At 45.5% G+C, this 19,886-nt stretch overlaps 1 protein-coding gene across 1 annotated transcript in view; it reads right to left on the reverse strand.

The window, feature by feature from the left end:
* The window catches only part of LOC132401644 (mitochondrial adenyl nucleotide antiporter SLC25A24-like), an 88,184-nt gene extending 74,271 nt beyond the window's left edge, over positions 1-13,913 (reverse strand). Inside the window, exons 1-3 of the mRNA XM_059983658.1 lie at positions 13,780-13,913; positions 12,816-12,903; positions 1,764-1,875 (exon numbers count right to left, since the gene is read on the reverse strand). Coding sequence (XP_059839641.1) covers positions 1,764-1,874 — 111 coding nt within the window. The 5' untranslated portion in view covers position 1,875; positions 12,816-12,903; positions 13,780-13,913. The remainder of the gene's footprint in view (positions 1-1,763; positions 1,876-12,815; positions 12,904-13,779) is intronic.
* Between the last annotated feature and the right edge of the window lie 5,973 nt (positions 13,914-19,886).

A 19,886-nucleotide genomic window follows, 5' to 3' on the forward strand; every position in this document is an offset into this window, starting at 1 on the left:
AGAGATTAAGTCGCCTCGGACCATACTCTCTAGAGTTCAGAAGAATGAGAGGGAATTTTATAGAAACATACAAACTAAGTAGGAAAGTTATTTCCATTGGTAGGTGACACGAGAACTAGAGGACATTACCTCAAGATTCAGGGGAGAAGATTTAGGACAGGGATGAGGAGAAACTGTTTTTCCCAGAGTGGTGAATCTGTGGAATTCTCTGCCCAGGGAAGCAGTTGAGGCTTCCACACTGAATATATTTAAGAAACAGTTAGATAGGTTTTTACACAGTAAATGAATTAAGGGTTATGGGGAAAAGGCAGGTAGATGGAGCTGAATTTACGGACAGATCAGCCATGATCTTATTGAATGGCAGGGCAGGCTCGATGGGCCGGATGGCCTACTCCTGCTCCTATTTCTTATGTTTTTATGTAAGTCTCCCCTCAATTTTTTATGTTCCTAACTTTTACTTTCAAAGGTTTCAAAAATCCATTTAATGTCAGAAAAATGTATACAATATACATCCTGAAATTCTTTTTCTTTGCAATATCCACAAAAACAGGGGTGCCCCAAAGAATGAATGATAGTTAAATGTTAGAACCCCAAAGCCCCCACTAACTCCCCCCTGCCACACACAAGAGGCAGCAAAGCAACAATCCCCCCTCCCCACCAGCAAAAAAAGCATCAGCACCGTCGAAGCACTCAAGAGTGCAGCAAAGCATCAATAAAGACACAGACATGCAGTACCCCAAAGACTACTCGTTCACCCAGTAATTTGATATACCACAGGATCTCTCTCTCCCTAAAAAGGGAAAAAGAGGTGTCTTCATTTCACAGCAAGAGGGGAGACATAACAAACATCTCGCTGATTTATGTTGTTAAAAGTCTGTTGCGTCACTTTTTCCAAGCTCTAACTTATTCCGAGTCCTAACTTATTCAATCTTTCCTTATAACTCAGGTCCTCCAGACCTAGCAACATCCTCATAAATTTTCTCTGTACTCTTTCAACTTTACATCTTTCCAGTAGGTAGATCTACCTATGATGCTTCTTCCAATGAATTATGGACGTGAATTCCCAGATCCCTTTGTTCTACCACACTTCTCTGTGCCCTACCGTTCATTGTGGAAGAACTACCCTGATTGGTCCTACCAAAGTGCAAAATCTCACACTTGTCTGCATTAAGTTCCATCTGCCATTTTGGAGCTTATATTTCCAGCTGGTGCAGCTCCCTCTACAAGCCATAATAGTCTTCCCTACTGTCTGCTGCACTGCCAATCTCGGTAAATTTGCTGATCCAGTTAACCACATAATCATCTGGATTATTAATATAGATGACAAACAACAAAGGACCCAGCAGCAATCCTTGCAGCACACCACCAGTCACAGGGCTCCAGTCAGAGAGGCAATCATCTACTACCACTATCTGGCATCTCCCACAAAGTCAATGTCTAATCCAATTTACTTCCTCATTTGAATGTTGAACGACTGAACCTTTCTGACCAACCTACCATGCAGTACCTTCTTAAATGCCTTGCTAAAGTCCATGTAGACAACATCCACTGCTTAGCCTTCATCCACTTTCCTAGTAACTTCTTCAAAAATTTATTTTAGGGTTGCATTGTACAACTGCCATAAAACAACAGATTCAGGTCATACATTAAAGATAATAAACCTGATTCTAAATCAATACTGAGAAAAGTAGAAGAAGCTTCTGAGCCAGGGAGCTGGAGTCAGGCTACTGTGGTCATGTAGAGTAAAACCGCTCTCCACTCACCGTTGAATGCTTCCAGAAATGGATGATTTCTTCAATATTGGCTGCTGGATTGAACAGGAAATGGTCACGCCATTCATTCCAGTCAATGGTCATTGTACCATCTTCGTCCATTCTGCAATGTAGAGAGGGAATAGTTAGTGAGGTGGCATAGCTCTCCATTATCTCTCCTACACTCTCTCCAACCCTGAAAACAGGGAATTCTCTTTCCAGAAATCTCCCCCCAGTACCGTGTCCATGCTGCAGAGGAGAAAGGGGTAAACAGTTCTCCATTATCTCTCCTGCACTCTCCCCAACCCTGACAACAGGACCTTTTCATTACAAAAAACTTCTCCAGTACAGCTTTAATGTTACACATCACAAGATGTTGATACATGCCATTTGGCCTATCATTTACATTTTATTTTCCCTCCTTCCTATTAATTATCCCCAGATTCAACCACTCATCGAGAGAAACTGGGAGTGATTGTCAACAGCAAATCACTACCGACTCACACAGATTGGAATGAGGGAGGAAACCAGAGCACATATGGAAAACCCAGTCACCGAGAGTGATTTACAACAACAAATCACCACCAGCCTGCACAGATTGGAATGTGGGAGGAAACCAGAGCACCTATCATTTAATAAGGCACCACACACAAATGTGATGCTGAGGCTTTATAAGTTACTGGTGAGGCCTCACATTGAGTATTGTGTACAGTTTTGGGCTCCCCATCTTAGAAGAGATCTGCTGGCATTGGAGAGGGTCCAGAGGAGGTTCACAAGGATGATTCCATTAACGAAAGGGTTATCATACAAGGAACATTTGATGGCTCTGGGTCTGTACTGACTGAAGGATGAGGGGGGGATCTCATTGAAACCTTTTAAATGTTGAAAGGCCACATACAAAGCAGATGTGGAAAGGATGTTTCCCATGGTGGGAGAGTCTATGACAAGAGGGCACAGCCTCAGGATAGAGGTGCACCCTCTCAAAACAGAGATGTGGAGATTTTTTTTTAGCCAAAGCGTGGTGAATTTGTGGAATTTATTGCTACATGTAGTTGTAGAGGAGAGGTCATTGGGTGTATTTAAGGCAGAGATTGATAGGTTCTTGATTGGAAATGGCATCAAAGGTTATGGAGAGAAGGCTGGGAACTGGGGTTGAGGAGAAGATTAAAAAAAAGTATCAGCCATGATTGAATAGTGGGCCAGATGGCCTAATTCTGCTCCTATGTCTTATGAAGCTGCTTAACAAGATAAAATCCCATGGCATTACAGGAAAGATACAGGCATGGATAGAGGAATGACTGACAGGCGGGAGGCAGCAGTGAATAAAGGATGCCTTGGTGCTGCTGGTGATGACTAGTGGTGTTCCTCAGGGGTCAGTATTGTGACCACTGCTTTTCACATTGTCTGTCAATGATTCAGATAATGGAATTGATGGCTTTGTAGCAGGGTTTGCAAATGATATGAAGATAGGTGGAGGGGTAGGCAGTGTTGAGGAAGCAATGTGATTACAGCAGGACTTAGACAAATTGGAAGAATAGGCAAAAAAGTAGCAGACCTTTATCGAAATGGGAAGAAGGTTCAAACATCAGAAGTGCAAAGGAAATGGGAGTCCTCGTGCAATAATCCTATATGGTTAATTTACAGGTCAAGTCTGTGGTAAAGAAGGCAAATGCAATATTGGCATTTATTTCAAGGAGAATTGAATATAAAAATCAAGAAGATAATGCTGAGCCTTCCTAAAACACCAGTCAGGCCATACTTGTCATATTTTCAACAATTTTTCGGCCCCATATCTCAGAAAGGATGTGTTGTCATTGGAGAGAGTCCAGAGGAGGCTCACAAGGATGATTCCAGCATTCCAGCGTTAACATATGAGGAGCATTTGACAGCTTTGGGCCTGTACTCACTGGAATTTAGAAGAATGCAAGAGGATTTCATAGAAACCTATTGTAACCCTGAGGCTTAGCCACCATACATTTGTCTAGAGGAAGACAGCCTCCGGCCCAGCCAAACTGAGAAATCTTGTTTGTGTGGATGCTGCGTGATGTGTTGCCCAGTTACAAATCCAAACTACATTCTTATTTCCTTGATTCTGCCTGGCAACTGCAACCCCAGCTAATTTATATCAGCCCTTTTCAACTCTCTTCTCACGTCAGACACATACTTCAGATAAGTCTTTGGTGGTAAGTCACCCTCGTCAGTCCCAAAACAGAGGTCAATGGGCAACCTCGCCTCACGCCCAAACATCAGGTAATATGGCGAGTACCCAGTAGCTTCATTTCGAGTACAGTTTTAACTGTGAACCAGATGTTCAACATGTTGACTCCACCTGCTCTTCTTGCTGATCTCCAGGGTCCCGAGCATGTCTAGCAAGGTCCAATTAAACCTCTCTGGCTGGGGATCACAATGTGGATGATAGGGCGTGGTCCTCAACTTCTCAACTCCAAGCATGCCCAGTAACTCATGGATGAGTCTGCTCTCGAAATCCCATCCCTGATCACTATGTATCCACCTGGGAAGGCCATAATAAATGAAGTACTTCTCCCATAACACTTCGGCCACCATGGGCGCCCTCTGGTCTTTGGTAGGAAAAGCCTGTGCAAATCTGGTGTAGTGGTCAGTGATGCAGAAGTGGGCTAAGAATTGGCAGATGGAGTTTAACCCAGAGAAGTGTGAGGTAGTACACTTTGGAAGGACAAACTCCAAGGCAGAGTACAAAGTAAATGGCAGGATACTTGGGAGTGTGGAGGAGCAGAGGGATCTGGGGGTACATGTCCACAGATCCCTGAAAGCTGCCTCGCAGGTAGATAGGGTAGTTAAGAAAGCTTATGGAGTGTTAGCTTTCATAAGTCGAGGGATAGAGTTTAAGAGATGTGATGTAATGATGCAGCTCTATGCCACACTTGGAGTACTGTGTCCAGTTCTGGTCGCCTCACTATAGGAAGGATGTGGAAGTGTTGGAAAGGGTACAGAGGAGATTTACCAGAATGCTGTCTGGTTTAGAGAGTATAGATTATGATCAGAGATTAAGGGAGCTAAGGCTTTACTCTTTGGAGAGAAGGAGGATGAGAGGAGACATGATAGAGGTGTACAAGATATTAAGAGGAATAGACAGAGTGGACAGCCAGCGCCTCTTCCCCAGGGCACCACTGCTCAGCACAAGAGGACATGGCTTTAAGGTAAGGGGAGGGAAGTTCAAGGGAGATATTAGAGAAAGTCTTTTCACTCAGAGAGTGGTTGGTGCATGGAATGCACTGCCTGAGTCAGTGGTGGAGGCAGATACACTAGTGAAGTTTAAGAGACTACTAAACAGTATAGGAGGAATTTAAGGTGGGGGGGTTCTATGGGAGGCAGGGTTTGAGGGCCGGCACAACATTGTGGGCCGAAGGGCCTGTAATGTGCTGTACTATTCTATGTTAGAAACATAGAAAATAGGTGCAGGAGTAGGCCATTCGGCCCTTTGAGCCTGCTCCGCCATTCAGTATGATCATGGTTGATCATCCAACTCAGAACCCTGTACCTGCTTTCTCTCCATACCCCCTGATCCCTTTAGCCACAAGGGCCATATCTAATTTCCTCTTAAATATAGCCAATGAACCGGCCTCAACTGTTTCCTGTGGCAGAGAATTCCACAGATTCACCACTCTCTGTGTGAAGTTTTTCCTCATCTCAGTCCTTAAACTGTGACCCCTCGTTCTGGACTTCCCCAACATCGGAAACAATCTTCCTGCATCTAGCCTGTCCAATCCCTTTAGAATTTTATACGTTTCAATAAGATCCCCCCTCAATCTTCTAAATTCCAGTGTTCTATGACTAAGGTGTTCACCAAGTAGCTGGCATCTGGCTGTATTGACAGGAAATTCATACACACCAGGTCCAGGGGCCCCGCATTCTACAAGTGGAACAAGGGAGCTGCCCGTGTAGGCAGTGTCTTCTGCCGTATGCATCAAATGCACGACTTGCAGTATTCTTCGACTTCTGACTTCATCTGGGGCCAGTAAAACCGGTCTCTGAGCAATCCATAGGTTTTTTCAACCCCTAAATGTCCCGAGTCATCATGAAGTGATTTGGAGTGACTCGGTGATGATCTCAGCTTCCTTCAACTTACACAAATGCTGCTAAACGTCTTCCACGTTTGCAAGGGTCAGTCTCTGTAACCTTTTTCTATACAGTGTGTCCATGGTCACCCCGATAGTGTGACAAGTGCTACTGGAACAACCAACATCAAACACATTAGTGGAAAATACACCTTCCAGCTTCAACATCTTCTCTACCAACCTGCTCTTTCAACCCGCAGGCACCAGGGAGTCCAAGAAGTTGAATGACTCCACTGTCAACTTTCCTCTCTTTTCTAATAGTTTCTCTCCAGATTGTCTCACAGGAACACTAGATATTATCGTCACCAGGAACAGATATGCCAGGGGCATCCCCCACTTGAACGAGACCTCCCTCTTTGTAGTGTTCCTGAGAATCACTGTCATCCTGCTTGCCTGTACAACCGAGAGCTTCTGCAATTTGGACATCACCAGTACCCTAGCAGGAAATCGCGACTCCCCCTCGTGGTCTTCCGGAGCATCCACTAAGAGGGCCTCACCCTCAGGCACTCCGGGAGCTTTGGGGGTCACCATCACTCTCGCTACTTCCCTGGGCTGTACCACCATTAACTTTGACTGGGTGAACCACACAGTCCCTTGTCTAAATTTGCTATCCAGCCCAATATAGCCACGCACTTCCTCAAAAGCAGCTAGAAACACCGGGTGCGCCGACAATGCTCCCAGAAAGCTCTCGCTGACCTTCTCCTTGCAGGCTGCCATGAGCCTCCTCACAAGAGGGGTGTTGGTCCCCACCAGAAATGAAATGCCGTCATTTCTCAGTGGTGTCCGGACACACCAGCACTAATGTATCACGGACCTCAGACACTCCCACATCGACCTCCGAGAATTCCAGCTTCACTGACAAATAACCATCATACGGATAATCACTAAGCCCCCAGATCTCCAGTGCCCGAATGGTGTCAATGGTAAATGCTTCAGATATCAGTTGTAAAATGAATGGTACAACAAAGTGACCTGCGACCCGGTGTCGAGTATGGCTTTAGCATAAATACCCCCTATCCATAACGACACACTGGAGCATGATCCCATTTAGCCTTCACAAATAGTGTCTTTCGCTTTTGGGGATTCCATGATATGTTACTGGGAACATGTTCCCCAGACACCAGGCCGTTCCCTCACTGGGTCTCCTCTAAGTTTCCCGCCACCTCTCTCTGCTTAGGTACCGGGGGCTCACTCTCTGAGGGGCTTCCCGCCACTCACACTCCCATCTGAAGTGTCCCTCTATACCACAGTTACATAAAGCAAACAATACCAGCTGCACCCCCCTTCTTGCAGAACCCTGGCCACTTGCAGCCCTCTGTGTAGTCTGTACCTTAGGGGGTCTCCTTCTTTACCAGTCTTATCATACGACGGGGGAGGGGGGGGTGCATCTCCACCCGCCGTTAACACCCAGGACATCTCAGTTCTCAGCTCTGCCACAGTCTCCTTTACCATTCCCCGGGTTCAGCTAGTCGTGGTCACTTCAGCACAAGGGGCTACTACTGAGGGCTGTACCCTGCTGACGGAGCCCTCCCGGTTCCCCAACGCGTTCTCCTCCTCCCGTACCTCTCTAATCAGCTCAACAAAGGAAGGAGGGGGTGCGTCTTATGGGACTTTCGGAGACCCCAAGCAATCACGTCCTGGGACTGGGCACCCTTGGCTATCTGGTCCATTCTTAACTTATCCACCTCAGCTGCCTGAAAGACCCCCTGGCTCCCCAAACAATTTAGCTCCCTCTCTAGCCGAAAAATGTAAGCAGAAAGCTTCTCCCTCTTCTCTTGACACATGTTCTGAAACCCCGCCATGAGCTCCAGGTGGGTCCCCGTCGTACCAGAAGTGATCTCCAACGCGCTCAGATAGTCGGCAGTGTTGGCTCGGGGTTGCTGTGTTTTCATAGCTCTCACCACGTCAGCAGCCAACCCCCTCAAACTTTCAACCAATCTCTGTCCCTTTACGTCATCAGAGCACTGCCACTCATCCAACAACTGAGAGGTCTGCTCCACCCAAGTCTCATACCCCTCTTTCCCCTTGGGGGTAGGTGTTATTCCAGAGAATATTCTTAGCTTCTGGTAGGAACCCTCTACCTGTGCACTGGGCCACTTATTCGCCAGAGAGGTAAGAGCTGATGCCAACTCAGAACTCTCACTCTTCACTGGGGTACGGGAACTAATTAAACTTTCCAAATCCAACCACTCTTTCCCCTCACTCCTCAGAAAGGATTGAATCCTGTCTTTGAAGTCTCCACCCCCAGCTACGGGAAGCTCGACTTGTGACCCACTCTGCTACCTTCTCCCTCTCCCTCACAGTATGGACAGGCCACAGCCCTGCCTCACCTGGAGCACCAATAGAAGCAGGCAGTTCCACTACCGTTACATCAGCGCTTGTCTGAACTAAAACAAGGTCTGAGCCTGCCATTTTATCAAACATCCACGCTGCAACCCCAACTTTGCCAATAGCTTTAACCATACTAAAAAACTGAATTAACAATTCATCCGAGGTACGAATATCCACTCCACTCAACAGGCACACATTAGTGACAGGTAATCCCATGGAGGCACAGCAGCACTCCACCCCGCCAGTATCCATAATGGCACAGATTTAAACACACTACCCACTGGTTCAATGCTCAGGGCAATCACACAGCATTCAGTGGAATCAATCCTGGAACGAAACCTCCACAATTGTAACGCTGAGGTTTGGCCAACATATGTTCATCTAGGGTAAGACAGCCTCTGGCCCAGACAAACTGAGAAATCTCGTTTGTGTGGAGACTGCGTGATGTGTTGCCCAGTTACAAATCCAAATTGCAAAATATCAGACAGTACACCATATGCAATTAAACAATTGAACTTTATAAATCTTAATCTGACTAAAGAAAATAAAAAGAAAAATGAGCCCATTTTAATGAACTAGTCTAATCTGTACGTTGGAGCTCACGATTTCCTCTAGTCATTTCCCATCAACCTCCTCTGATTGCCGACAACCTTTGGACCCTCGCTCCTAGTCCACTGCGTCCAGCGGTCTACCCACTTGGAGTACTGTGCTCAGTTCTGGTCGCCTCATTACAGGAAGGATGTAGAAGCCATAGAAAGTGTGCAGAGAAGATTTACAAGGATGTTGCCTGGATTGGGGAGCATGTCTTATGAGAATAGGTTGAGCGAACTCAGCCTTTTCTCCTTGGAGCGAAGGGGGATGAGGGGTGACCTGATAAAGGTGTAGAAGATGATGAGAGGCTTTGATCATGTGGATAGTCAGAGGCTTTTTCCCAAAGCTGAAATGGTTGCTTCAAGAGGACACAGGTTTAAGGTGCTGGGGAGTAGGTACAGAGGAGACATCAGGGATAAGTTTTTTGCTCAGAGTGGTGAGTGCGTGGAATGGGCTGCTGGCAACGGTAGTGGAGGCGGATATGATAGGGTCTTTTAAGAGACTTTTGGATAAGTTCATGGAGTTTAGAAAAATAGAGGGCTATGGGTAATTCTAGTAATTTCTAAGGTAGGGACATGTTCGGCACAACTTTGTGGGCCGAAGGGCCTGCATTGTGCTGTAGGTTTTCTATGTTTCCAGGAGATGTCGGGGTAAGTGTTTTTAAGCAGAGAGTGGTGAGTGCATGGAATGGGCTGCCAGCAATGGTGGTGGAGGAGGTAGATATGATAGGGTCTTTTAAGAGACTCATCAATAGGTACATGGAGCATAGAAAAATAGAGGGCTTTGGGTAACCCTTGGTAATTTCTAAAGTACATCTTCTGCACTACTTTGTGGGCCAAAGGGCCTATATTGTTCTGTAGATGTTCTATGTTTCTATATTTACTTTACTTTGTCACCAAACAACTGAAACTAGAGCGTACAATCATCACAGCAATACTTGATTCTGCGCTTTGTGCTCCCTGAAGTACGAACCAAAGTAAATATAATAAAAATTTAAATTATAAATCATAATTAGAAAATAGCGAAGGGAAAGTAAGGTAGTGCAAATCAGGTCTGGATATTTGGAAGCTACGGTCCAGATCCGGGTCAGGATCTGTTCAGCAGTCTTATCACTGTTGGAAAGAAGCTTTTCCCAAATCTGGCCGGACGAATCTTCAAACTCCTGAACCTTCTCCCAGAGGGAAGAGGGACAAAAAGTGTGTTGGCTGGGTGAGTCGTGTCCTTGATTATCCTGGCAGCACTGCTCCGACAGCGTGTGGTGTAAAGTGAGTCCAAGGATGGAAGATTGGTTTGTGTGATGTGCTGGGCTATGTTCACGATCTTCTGCAGCTTCTTCCGGTCTTGGACAGGACAACTTCCATACCAGGTTGTGATGAACCCTAGAAGAATGCTTTCTACTGTGCATCTATAAAAATTAGTGAGGGTTTTAGGGGACAGGCCAAATTTCTTCACTTTCTCAGGAAGTAAAGGCACTGGTGGGCCTTCTTGGCAGTGGGCTCTGCTTGGTTAGACCAAGTCAGGTCATTTGTGATATTCACCCCGAGGAACTTAAGTTCCACCCGCGCACCACCAATGTAGATGGGGTCCTGTGGTCCACTATTCCTTCTGAAGTCAACAACCAATTCCTTCGTCTTGCTGATGTTGAGGGATAGGTTACTGTCTTCGCACCATGCTACCAAGTTCTTAATTTCCTCACTGTACTCAGACTCCTCATTACCCAAGATACAGCCTACAATTGTGGTGTCCTCAGCAAACTTATATATTGAGTTTGATGGAAACTTGGTTACACAATCATGGGTGTACAGTGAGTACAGCAGGGGGCTGAGTACACAGCCTTGTGGGGCACCGGTGCTCAGAGTGATTGCAGAGGAGAGCTTGTCCCCTATTTTTACAGCTGGGTCCTGTCTGTGAGGAAGTTGAAGATCCAGCTGCAGATCTGAGTGCTAAGACCCAGGTTACGCAGCTTAAGAATCAGTTTATTTGGAACGATGGTATTAAAGGCAGAGCTGTAGTCAATGAAAAGGAGCCTTACGTATGTGTCTTTATTCTGCAGGTGTTCTAAGGAGGAATGTAGTGCCAGAGATGGCATCTGCTGATGACCTGTTGCTCCGGTAGGCGAATTGCAAAGCGTCGAGGTTGACTGGTAGGTTATGGTTGATGTGCGCCATAACCAATCGCTCGAAGCACTTCATAGTAATTGATGTCAGAACCACAGGTCGATAGTCACTCAGGCATGCCACCTTGCTTTTCTTCGGCACCAGGATTATCGTTGCCTTCTTAAAACATGAGGGGATCTTAGACTGAAGCAAGGAGCAGTTGAAGATGTCAGCAAACACTCCAGCTAGCTCACTTGCACAGGCCCAGAGAACCCGTCCTGGGACGCCATCTGGGCCCATTGCCTTCCTTGGATTTATCTTCAGGAAGGCTCTTCTAACGTCTTCCTCGGTGACAATGAATCTTGATGCCACCAGGTCCAGTTCATCCGGAGGGGGCAGGACATTCCTCTTCTGTACGAATCTTGCATAGAATACGATAAGTTCGTCAGGAAGAGAGGTGCTACAGTTATTGATAATCCCAGCCTTTTCTTTGCGCCTAGTGATCTTATTTAGACCCTGCCATAGTCTACTGGCATCCCCCTGGTTAGCCTGGGCTTCCAACTTGGCTCGATATTGCCTCTTGGCATCCTTAATGGCTTTCTGGAGTTCACGCCTAGATTCCAGGTAGCCACTGGTATCCCTGGACCTAAAAGCCGCAGCTCTAGCCTTCAAAAGGGACTGGACCTCAAAATTCATCCAAGATTTCCAGTAAGGGAATACCCGGATCGAATTGCGAGACACAGTCCTCTGTACATTTCCAGATAAAATCCTTGACAGCTGAGGCATACTCATCGAGGTTAGCTGCCGAGATCTTGAATACTAACCAGTCCACTGATTCAAAACAGTCACGGAGGACCTCATCCGTTTCCTCTGTCCAATGCGACACCACTTTTGACACTGTGACCTCCCACTTCAGTTTCTGTTTGTAAGCTGGGAGGAGTACGGCCTGATGGTCCGATTTTCCGAAGTGAGGTCGTTGGATGGAATGGTAGGCATCCTTGACTGCAGTGTAGCAGTGGTCAAGTATATTCGGGTCTCTACTGGAGCAGGAGACATGTTGGTATAACATTTGGTTAACATATTGGTATTTCAAACACCTCTTTGATAGTAGAGAAGACTCAGGACCACCAATACCATCTTAGGAGTTGAAAGAGGGTAAATATGCCCCAAAAGCTGCTCGTAAACTTTTACCAATGTATAATTGAGAGAATACTGACCTACTGCATATTAATATGGTACACTAGCTACACCAAGATTGACCAAAAAGCACTTCAACAAGGGATCAGGACAGACAGAACATCACTGGGACACAAGTACCAGATATAGAAACCATCTACAACATACAACATCTACAGTGGACTCATTCCATCACAGTAATCACTTGTTGAAACCATCCATCAAGAGATACAGGAACATCTCTAATGGACATCCAGACTGAAAAGCAACTTCTTCCCCCAAGGCAGGCTTGGAACTGAACAATCCCCCGTAGCCAACCATATTCCACAGGCACTGTGGACAATCTCTAAGTGCAATACATGGGCACATGGTAGAGGCAGCTACAATTATTACAACATGTTAAAGAGATCTGGACAGATACACAGATATAAATAATTTAGATAGGTATGGGTCAAACACTAACAAATGGGACAGCTCGGATGAACACATTGATCAGCATAAACAAAGTGGGCTGAAGGACTCTGTTTCCATGCAGTATTTGCGAAGGCAATGAGGAACGCAAAGTGGGATTCCTCAAATTGTTGCTTCAAAGACTGAGCAGAGTTTGAAGCAACACTGATGCCATGAATTTCTATACCCTTTCAAACACACCCACATCCCGCAAAGCAACAACAAAATACACAACAGTCGCCTTTATGTCAAAAGCTTAAGAACAATTTAAATGAAGACATTTGTGGCAGGTACAGCCTGAGGTTCCAGGGAAAACAGCTTACGAGTGAAGAATCTTCTGTGCATTCTGAAGGTTGATCTGAATTCCCAGAGACTTGAGTGATTCGACAATCTCAACAGCATCAATCTTGCCTAAAATGAAACAGTATTTCAGTAAAACTCATTGCAACTAAAATCTTATTAATATGCAGCCCAGGCTGCAGTATAGCAAACAAGAGGCAGCACAGGACTGCAGTGGAGCCATGAAGGATAGCAGAGGACTGTAGCTGAACATAGTACAACAGAAACAGGGCCTTCAGCCTATAATGTGTGCCAACCGTGAAACCAAATGAAACTAATCCTATCTGGCTGCATCTGATCCATAACCATGTTCCTCTAAATGACATTTTCGTCTCTGGTTCCACCTCCCTTCCTGCCAGCCTGTTCCAGGCACCCACCACTCTCTGTTGCTCCAAACATCCCTCTGAAACATTCCTCCCTCACATTGACTGTATCTTATATATATATCTGTCATAATTTTATAAACCTCTTTCAGGTTGCCTCTCAGCCTCCACTACTCTAAAAAATATAAGAGAAGTTTGTCCAACCTCTCTTTACAGTTTATACCCTGTAATCTAGGCAACACCCTAGTGAACCTCTTAGCATCTTCTCGAAAGCACATCCTTTCTGTAACGGATGAACATAGAATAGATAACAGTATAGGCCCTCCAGCTATCGATATTTTGCCAACCCATATAAAGCCATTCTTTACCTCCTGCCAGTCAGTCAATCTTCTTTCATTGCTTCTTTCGTTTATACAGCTGAAATGTGACTTTATGACTCTTAAACTCAATGCCCCAACCAAAACACAGCACAGGAGTACTGTACGCATGGCACAATGGAGGATATTCCTGTCGCAGTCCCTGCCACCCCACAATGTCTCCAAACTCTACACTGCACGCCATTCACCAACTTTCCCTGTCAGGGTACAATCATCTTCACATCATCATTAATGTCAGTAACACTCACCATCATTATTTTTATCCAAGCTTTTGAAAGCTAGTCGAAGTTTCTTCTCATGATTATGGAGGTAGTTAGTGAACTCTCTGAAATCCAGCACATTGTCTTGGTCACTGTCCCCAGACTGTAATATTTTCTATTGAAAAGCAGAAAGGGAAGTCAGAGTTACACAATTTGAAACAGGCTCTTTGGATCACTGTTTCTATGCTGACCGGCAAGCACGCCATCCATATACTAAGAGGAATAGACAGAATAGACAGCCAGCACCTCTTCCCCGGGGCACCACTGCTCAATACAAGAGGACATTGCTTTAAGGTAAGGGGTGGGAAGTTCAAGGGGAGATATTAGAGGAAGGTTTTTTCCTTAGAGAGTGGTTGGTACATGGAATGCACTGCCTGAGTCAGTGGTGGAGGCAGATACACTGGTGAAATTTAAGAGACTATTGACAGGTATATGGAGGAACTTAAGGTGGGGGTTATATGGGAGGCAGGGTTTAAGGGTCAGCTTGACATTGTGGGCCAAAGAGCCTGTACTGTGTTGTACTATTCTATATTCTATATAGCCCCTTCCCCAATATGTTCCCACACATATCCCCTTTTCTAATGCTCTCTTTCCAAATCCTTCACCATCATTACATATTAGAAATTAAAACAGAAGGAGTTACTCAAACCCTCAGAACTTCACCACCTCTCAGTAAAATTACAGTTAATTATGATGCACTTTCTTGCCTGAGGCTATTTTCGGTGGTGCTGTTGCAGTTGAATTATAAGGCACTCGTGAGACCACACAGGAGTATTGTGTGCAGTGCAGTTCAAAAAGAAGACAGATTTATACAGTGGGCGTCGGAGTAGAGGGAGACAGAGTTGGCTCAACAGGGCCTGGACGATTACAGATCAAGACAAGGTAGGTTATCTGTGTAGAATACAGACAGAAAGTATGTGATTGAGGTCAGTTTTCTATATTCAGTGCCAGATGTGGGAGGTTCTGGAGACTTCCAGCCTTCTGGATGGCCACATCTACACTATGTGTGTCGAGCTGCAGCTTCTTATGACCGCATTAGGGAACTGGTCGTCTGGTCAGGGAGAGTGACAAGGTGATATAGAGGAGCGATAGGCAGGTAGTCATTCGGGGGCCTGGGGAGACAGATAAGTGGGTAACAGTCAGGAGAGGGAAGGGCAAGAGGCAGATGCTTGAGAGTACCCCAGTGGCTGTTTCCCTTAACAATAAGTACTCCTATTTGAGTACTGTTGGGGGGAGACGGCCTAACTTAGGGAAGCAACAGTGACAATAGGTGCAGAAGTAGACCATTTGGCCCCTTGAGTCTGCACCGCCATTCTGAGATCATGGCTGATCATTCACTATCAATACCCAGTCCCTGCCTTGTCCCCATATCCCTTGATTCCCCTATCCATCAGATATCTACCTAGCTCCTTCTTGAAAGCATCCAGAGAATTGGCCTCCACCGTCTTCCGAGGCAGTGCATTCCACACCTCCACAACTCTCTGGGAGAAGAAGCTCTTCCTCAACTCTGTTTTAAATAACTGACCTCTTATTCTCAATCCATGCCCTCTGGTACTGGACTCTCCCAACATCTGGAACATATTTCCTGCCTCAATCCTATCAAATCCTTTAATTATCTTAAACGTTTCAATCAGATCCCCTCTCAATCTCCTCAATTCCAGCGTGTACAAGCCCAATCTCTCCAATCCCTTGGCATAAGACAGCCCTGCCATCCCAGGAATCAACCTAGTGAATCTACGCTGCACTTCCTCATTGCCAGAATGTCCTTCCTTAAACCTGGAGACCAAAACTGGACACAATATTCCAGGTGTGGTCTCACCAGGGCCCTGTACAAATGTAAAAGGACATCCTTGCTCTTGTACTCAATTCCCCTTGTAACAAAGGCCAACATTCCATTTGCCCTCTTCACTGCCTGTTGCGCTTGCTCATTCACCTTCATTGACTGGTGAACTAGGACTCCTAGGTCTCTTTGCATTTCTCCCTTACCTAACTCTACACCGTTCAGACAATACTCTGCCCTCTTGTTCCTGCTTCCAAAGTGGATAACTTCACATTTATTCACATTGAATGACATCTGCCAAGTATCTGCCCACTCACTCAGCCTATCCAAGTCTCCCTGTATTCTCCTAACGTCCTCTTCGCATGTCACACTGCCACCCAGTTTAGTATCGTCAGCAAACTTGCTGATATAGTTTTCAATGCTCTCATCTAAATCGTTGACATAAATCGTAAAGAGCTGTGGTCCCACTAGTCACCTCCAGCCAGTCCGAGAAACATCCATTCACTGCTACCCTTTGCTTTCTATCTGCCAACCAGTTTTCTATCCATGTTGAAACCCTGCCCCCAATGCCATGAGCTCTGATTTTACTCATCAATCTCCTATGTGGCACCTTATCGAATGCCTTCTGAAAATCTAGGTACACAACATGCACTGGCTTACCCTCGTCTAACACCCTTGTTACACCCTCAAAAAACTCCAACAGATTAGTCAAGCATGATTTGCCCTTGGTAAATCCATGCTGGCTCGGCCTAATCCTATTTCTGCCATCAAGGTGTGCCACTATTTCGTCCTTAATAATGGACTCAAGCATCTTCCCCACGACTGATGTTAGGCTAACAGGGCGATAGTTCTCCGTTTTCTCCTTCCCTCCCTTCTTGAAAAGTGGGATAACATTAGCCACTCTCCAATCTTCAGGAACTGATCCTGAATCTAAGGAACATTGGAAAATGATTACCAATGCATCCGCAATTTCCAGGGCCACCTCCTTTAGTACCCTAGGATGCAGACCATCTGGACCTGGGGATTTATTAGCCTTCAGTCCTACCAGTCTACTCATCACAGTTTCTTTCCTAATGTCAATCTGTCTCAATTCCTCTGATACCTTATGACCCTGGCCCATCCATACATCTGGGAGATTGCTTGTGTCCTCCCTGGTGAAGACAGATCTAAAGTACGCATTAAATTCTGTTGCCATTTCCCTGTTTCCCATAACAATTTCTCCCAATTCATTCTTCAAGGGGCCAACATTGTTCTTAACTATCTTCTTTCTCTTCACATAGCTGAAAAAGCTTTTGCTATCCCCTTTTATATTCCTGGCTAGACTGAGCTCACACCTGATTTTTTATCTCCGTATTGCTTTTTTAGTTAAGATCTGCTGTTCCTTAAAACTTTAGCAATCATCTGTATTCCCACTCATCTTAGCCCTGTCATACTTCTTTTTCTTTAATGCTATACAATCTCTGACTTCCTTTGTCAACCACTGTGGCCCCTTCCCCCTCTTTGAATCCTTCCTTCTCATTGGAATGAACTGCTTTTGCATCTTTTGTATTATGCCCAAGAATATCTGCCACTGCTGATCCACCGTCTTTCCTGCCAGGGCATCCGCCCATTTAACTTTGGCCATCTCCTCCCTCATGGCTCCGTAGTCTCCTTTATTTAATTGCAACACTGACACCTCTGATCTGCCCTTATCCCTCTCAAATTGTAGATAAAAACTTATCATGTTATGATCACTACTTCCTAATGGCTCCTTTACTTCAAGATCACTTATCAATTCCTGTTCATTACACATCACCAAGTCCAAAATAGCCTCGTTCCTGGTTGGCTCAAGCACAAGCTGTTCCAAAAATACATCCCTTAGACCGGGGGTCGGCAACCTGCGGCTCCCGAGCCATTTGTGGCTCTTTCACCTCTGTGCTGCGGCTCCCTGTGGCTTTGGGAAATAATTGGTCAGTATTTAATTAAAATGTATTTTATGTTAGTTTGTTAGCTTTTGAAATGTAATTATGGTGATCTTGTACATTTCCTGCCACATCCGAAACGGCTCACAATTAGCCGGCATTCCGGCTAAGGGAGATAGCCTACGGGGGTTTGTGAGTACGCGTCTTTTGCAGCATCTGCGTCCATGGGGGCTGGGTTGAGGGAGGCTTAAAAGCAAGGCTGTTTAGTTCGAATAAAGCTATCTTTGACTGCAGTTTACTGACACCGCTACAACGTGTTTTTATCGCTGGCTGTCCAGACGGAAGGTGCTGAAACGCTTTGTCGCGTGTCTGGAAGAAGTGAAAACTTTCCTGGGCAGCAAAGGGCTCACCTTTCCTGAGCTGGAACAGCCAGAGTGGCTGGAAAAGCTACACTTCATGGTAGACATGACAGCGCACCTGAACACGCTGAACACAGCTCTTCAGGGGAAAGGACGTACAGCCCTGCACATGTTGGAGGATGTTTTGGCATTCGAGCGCAAGTTGACAGTGCTTGCCAGAGATTTACAGAAAGGCACTTTGTCTCACTTCCCCAATTTGAGAGAGTTCAAACAAGGTCACGACATGATAATTTCGGAGTATTTACATTCTGCAATCATCGCAATGCAAACATCGTTTGGGAAACGCTTCTGTGAGTTCAGAGAGGAAAAAAACACATTATCCTTCCCGGTCACTCCCTTAAGCATCGATCCTTCCCTACTGAATACGACTGCATTGGCAGGTGTGAGTCAACCTGATCTTGAGATGGAACTGGCCGACATAGCCGACAAAGACATATGGGTGTCCAAGTTTAGACGCTTGACAGCAGACCTTGAAGATGTTGCCCGTCAGAAGGCCGTTCTTGCTCAGAAACACAAATGGAGTGATATTGAAAACCTCACAGATGACAGCTTGCGATCCTGTGTAAAGATGAAGGTGACATCATACAGCCCTGATGTGCAGACGCTGTGCGCTGAGGTCCAGGAGCAGAAATCCCATTAACCAAGTATGATAAATATTTTAATTGCCTATTATTTTACTTATATTCATATTTTTTCATAGTTCAGTGAAATAGTCCTTTCATTTTTCAGGATGACAGCTGGCTGACGTTATTTTTGGTTTGCTGCTGGCGGAAAATTTAAGTTCGACGTTTTTCATAAATACAAGAAGGACTCAAATAGACATTGAATATTTTACTTAAAAGTAACTTTCAACCCAACGTCTTTTTTTCGGAGTTCAAAATGTTTTTGTTGCATGCAGAAATGTAATTTCGTTTTCTCTGCAGGAGTTCATCAATTTCATAAATGCAACACATTATAGTTTGTTTATACATAGCATAAAGGCAAAAAAAAACGTTGTATGCAGTGTTATTTCATTTTAAATGTCAAACGGGTTTTGCGGCTCCCAGTGTTTTCTTTTCTGTGGGAAACGGGTCCAAGTGGCTCTTTCAGTGGTAAAGGTTGCTGACCCCTGCCTTAGACACTCCACAAACTCCCTATCCTGGGGTCCATCACCTACCTGATTCTCCCAGTTCACCTGCATGTTGAAATCTCCCATTACGACTGCATTACCTTTAGCACATGCCAATGTTAACTCCCTAATCAACTTGTACCCAATATCCACGCTACTGTTTGGGGGCCTGTACACAACACCCATTAGGGTCTTTTTACCCTTACTGTTCCTCAGCTCAATCCACACAGACTCTACTTCTCCTGTTCCCAAGTCACCTCTTGCTAAGGACTGAATCTCATTCCTCACCAACAGGGCCACCCCACCCCCTCTTCCCATATTTCTGTCTCTACGATAGCACGTATACCCTGGTACACTCAATTCCCAGGCCTGATCCCCTTGCAGCCATGTCTCTGTTATCCCAACAATATCGTAGTTCCCCATTTTCATCTGAGCTTCAAGCTCATCTGTCTTATTTCTGACACTACGCGCATTCAAGTACAGAATTCTTAGCCCATTCCTCCTCTCTTTGCTTAAAACACTGTCTACTGTACCTAACCCAGCTCCTTGAACTTCCATCGGGCTAATTGCACCCTGAATTTTGATGACCTTCTCAAGATCACCCAAACCTTCTACACATTTAACCCCATGCTCCTTCTGACCAACCCTCTGGATCTGGATCCCTGCCCCCTACACATCTAGTTTAAACCCCCCCGAGCAGCACTGGCAAACACTCCTGCAAGAATGTTAGTACCCCTCCAGTTCAGATGTAGACCGTCCCTTCGAAACAGTGGTTGTGCCTTTGGTGCAGAATCTGGCCCTGTGGCTCAGAAGGGTAGGGAAAGGAAGAGAATGGCAGCAGCGATAGGGAATGCTATAGTTAGGGGGTCAGACAGGCAATTCTGTGT

This window comes from Hypanus sabinus, chromosome 11, assembly GCF_030144855.1.
Source record: "Hypanus sabinus isolate sHypSab1 chromosome 11, sHypSab1.hap1, whole genome shotgun sequence".
Lineage (NCBI taxonomy): Eukaryota > Metazoa > Chordata > Chondrichthyes > Myliobatiformes > Dasyatidae > Hypanus > Hypanus sabinus.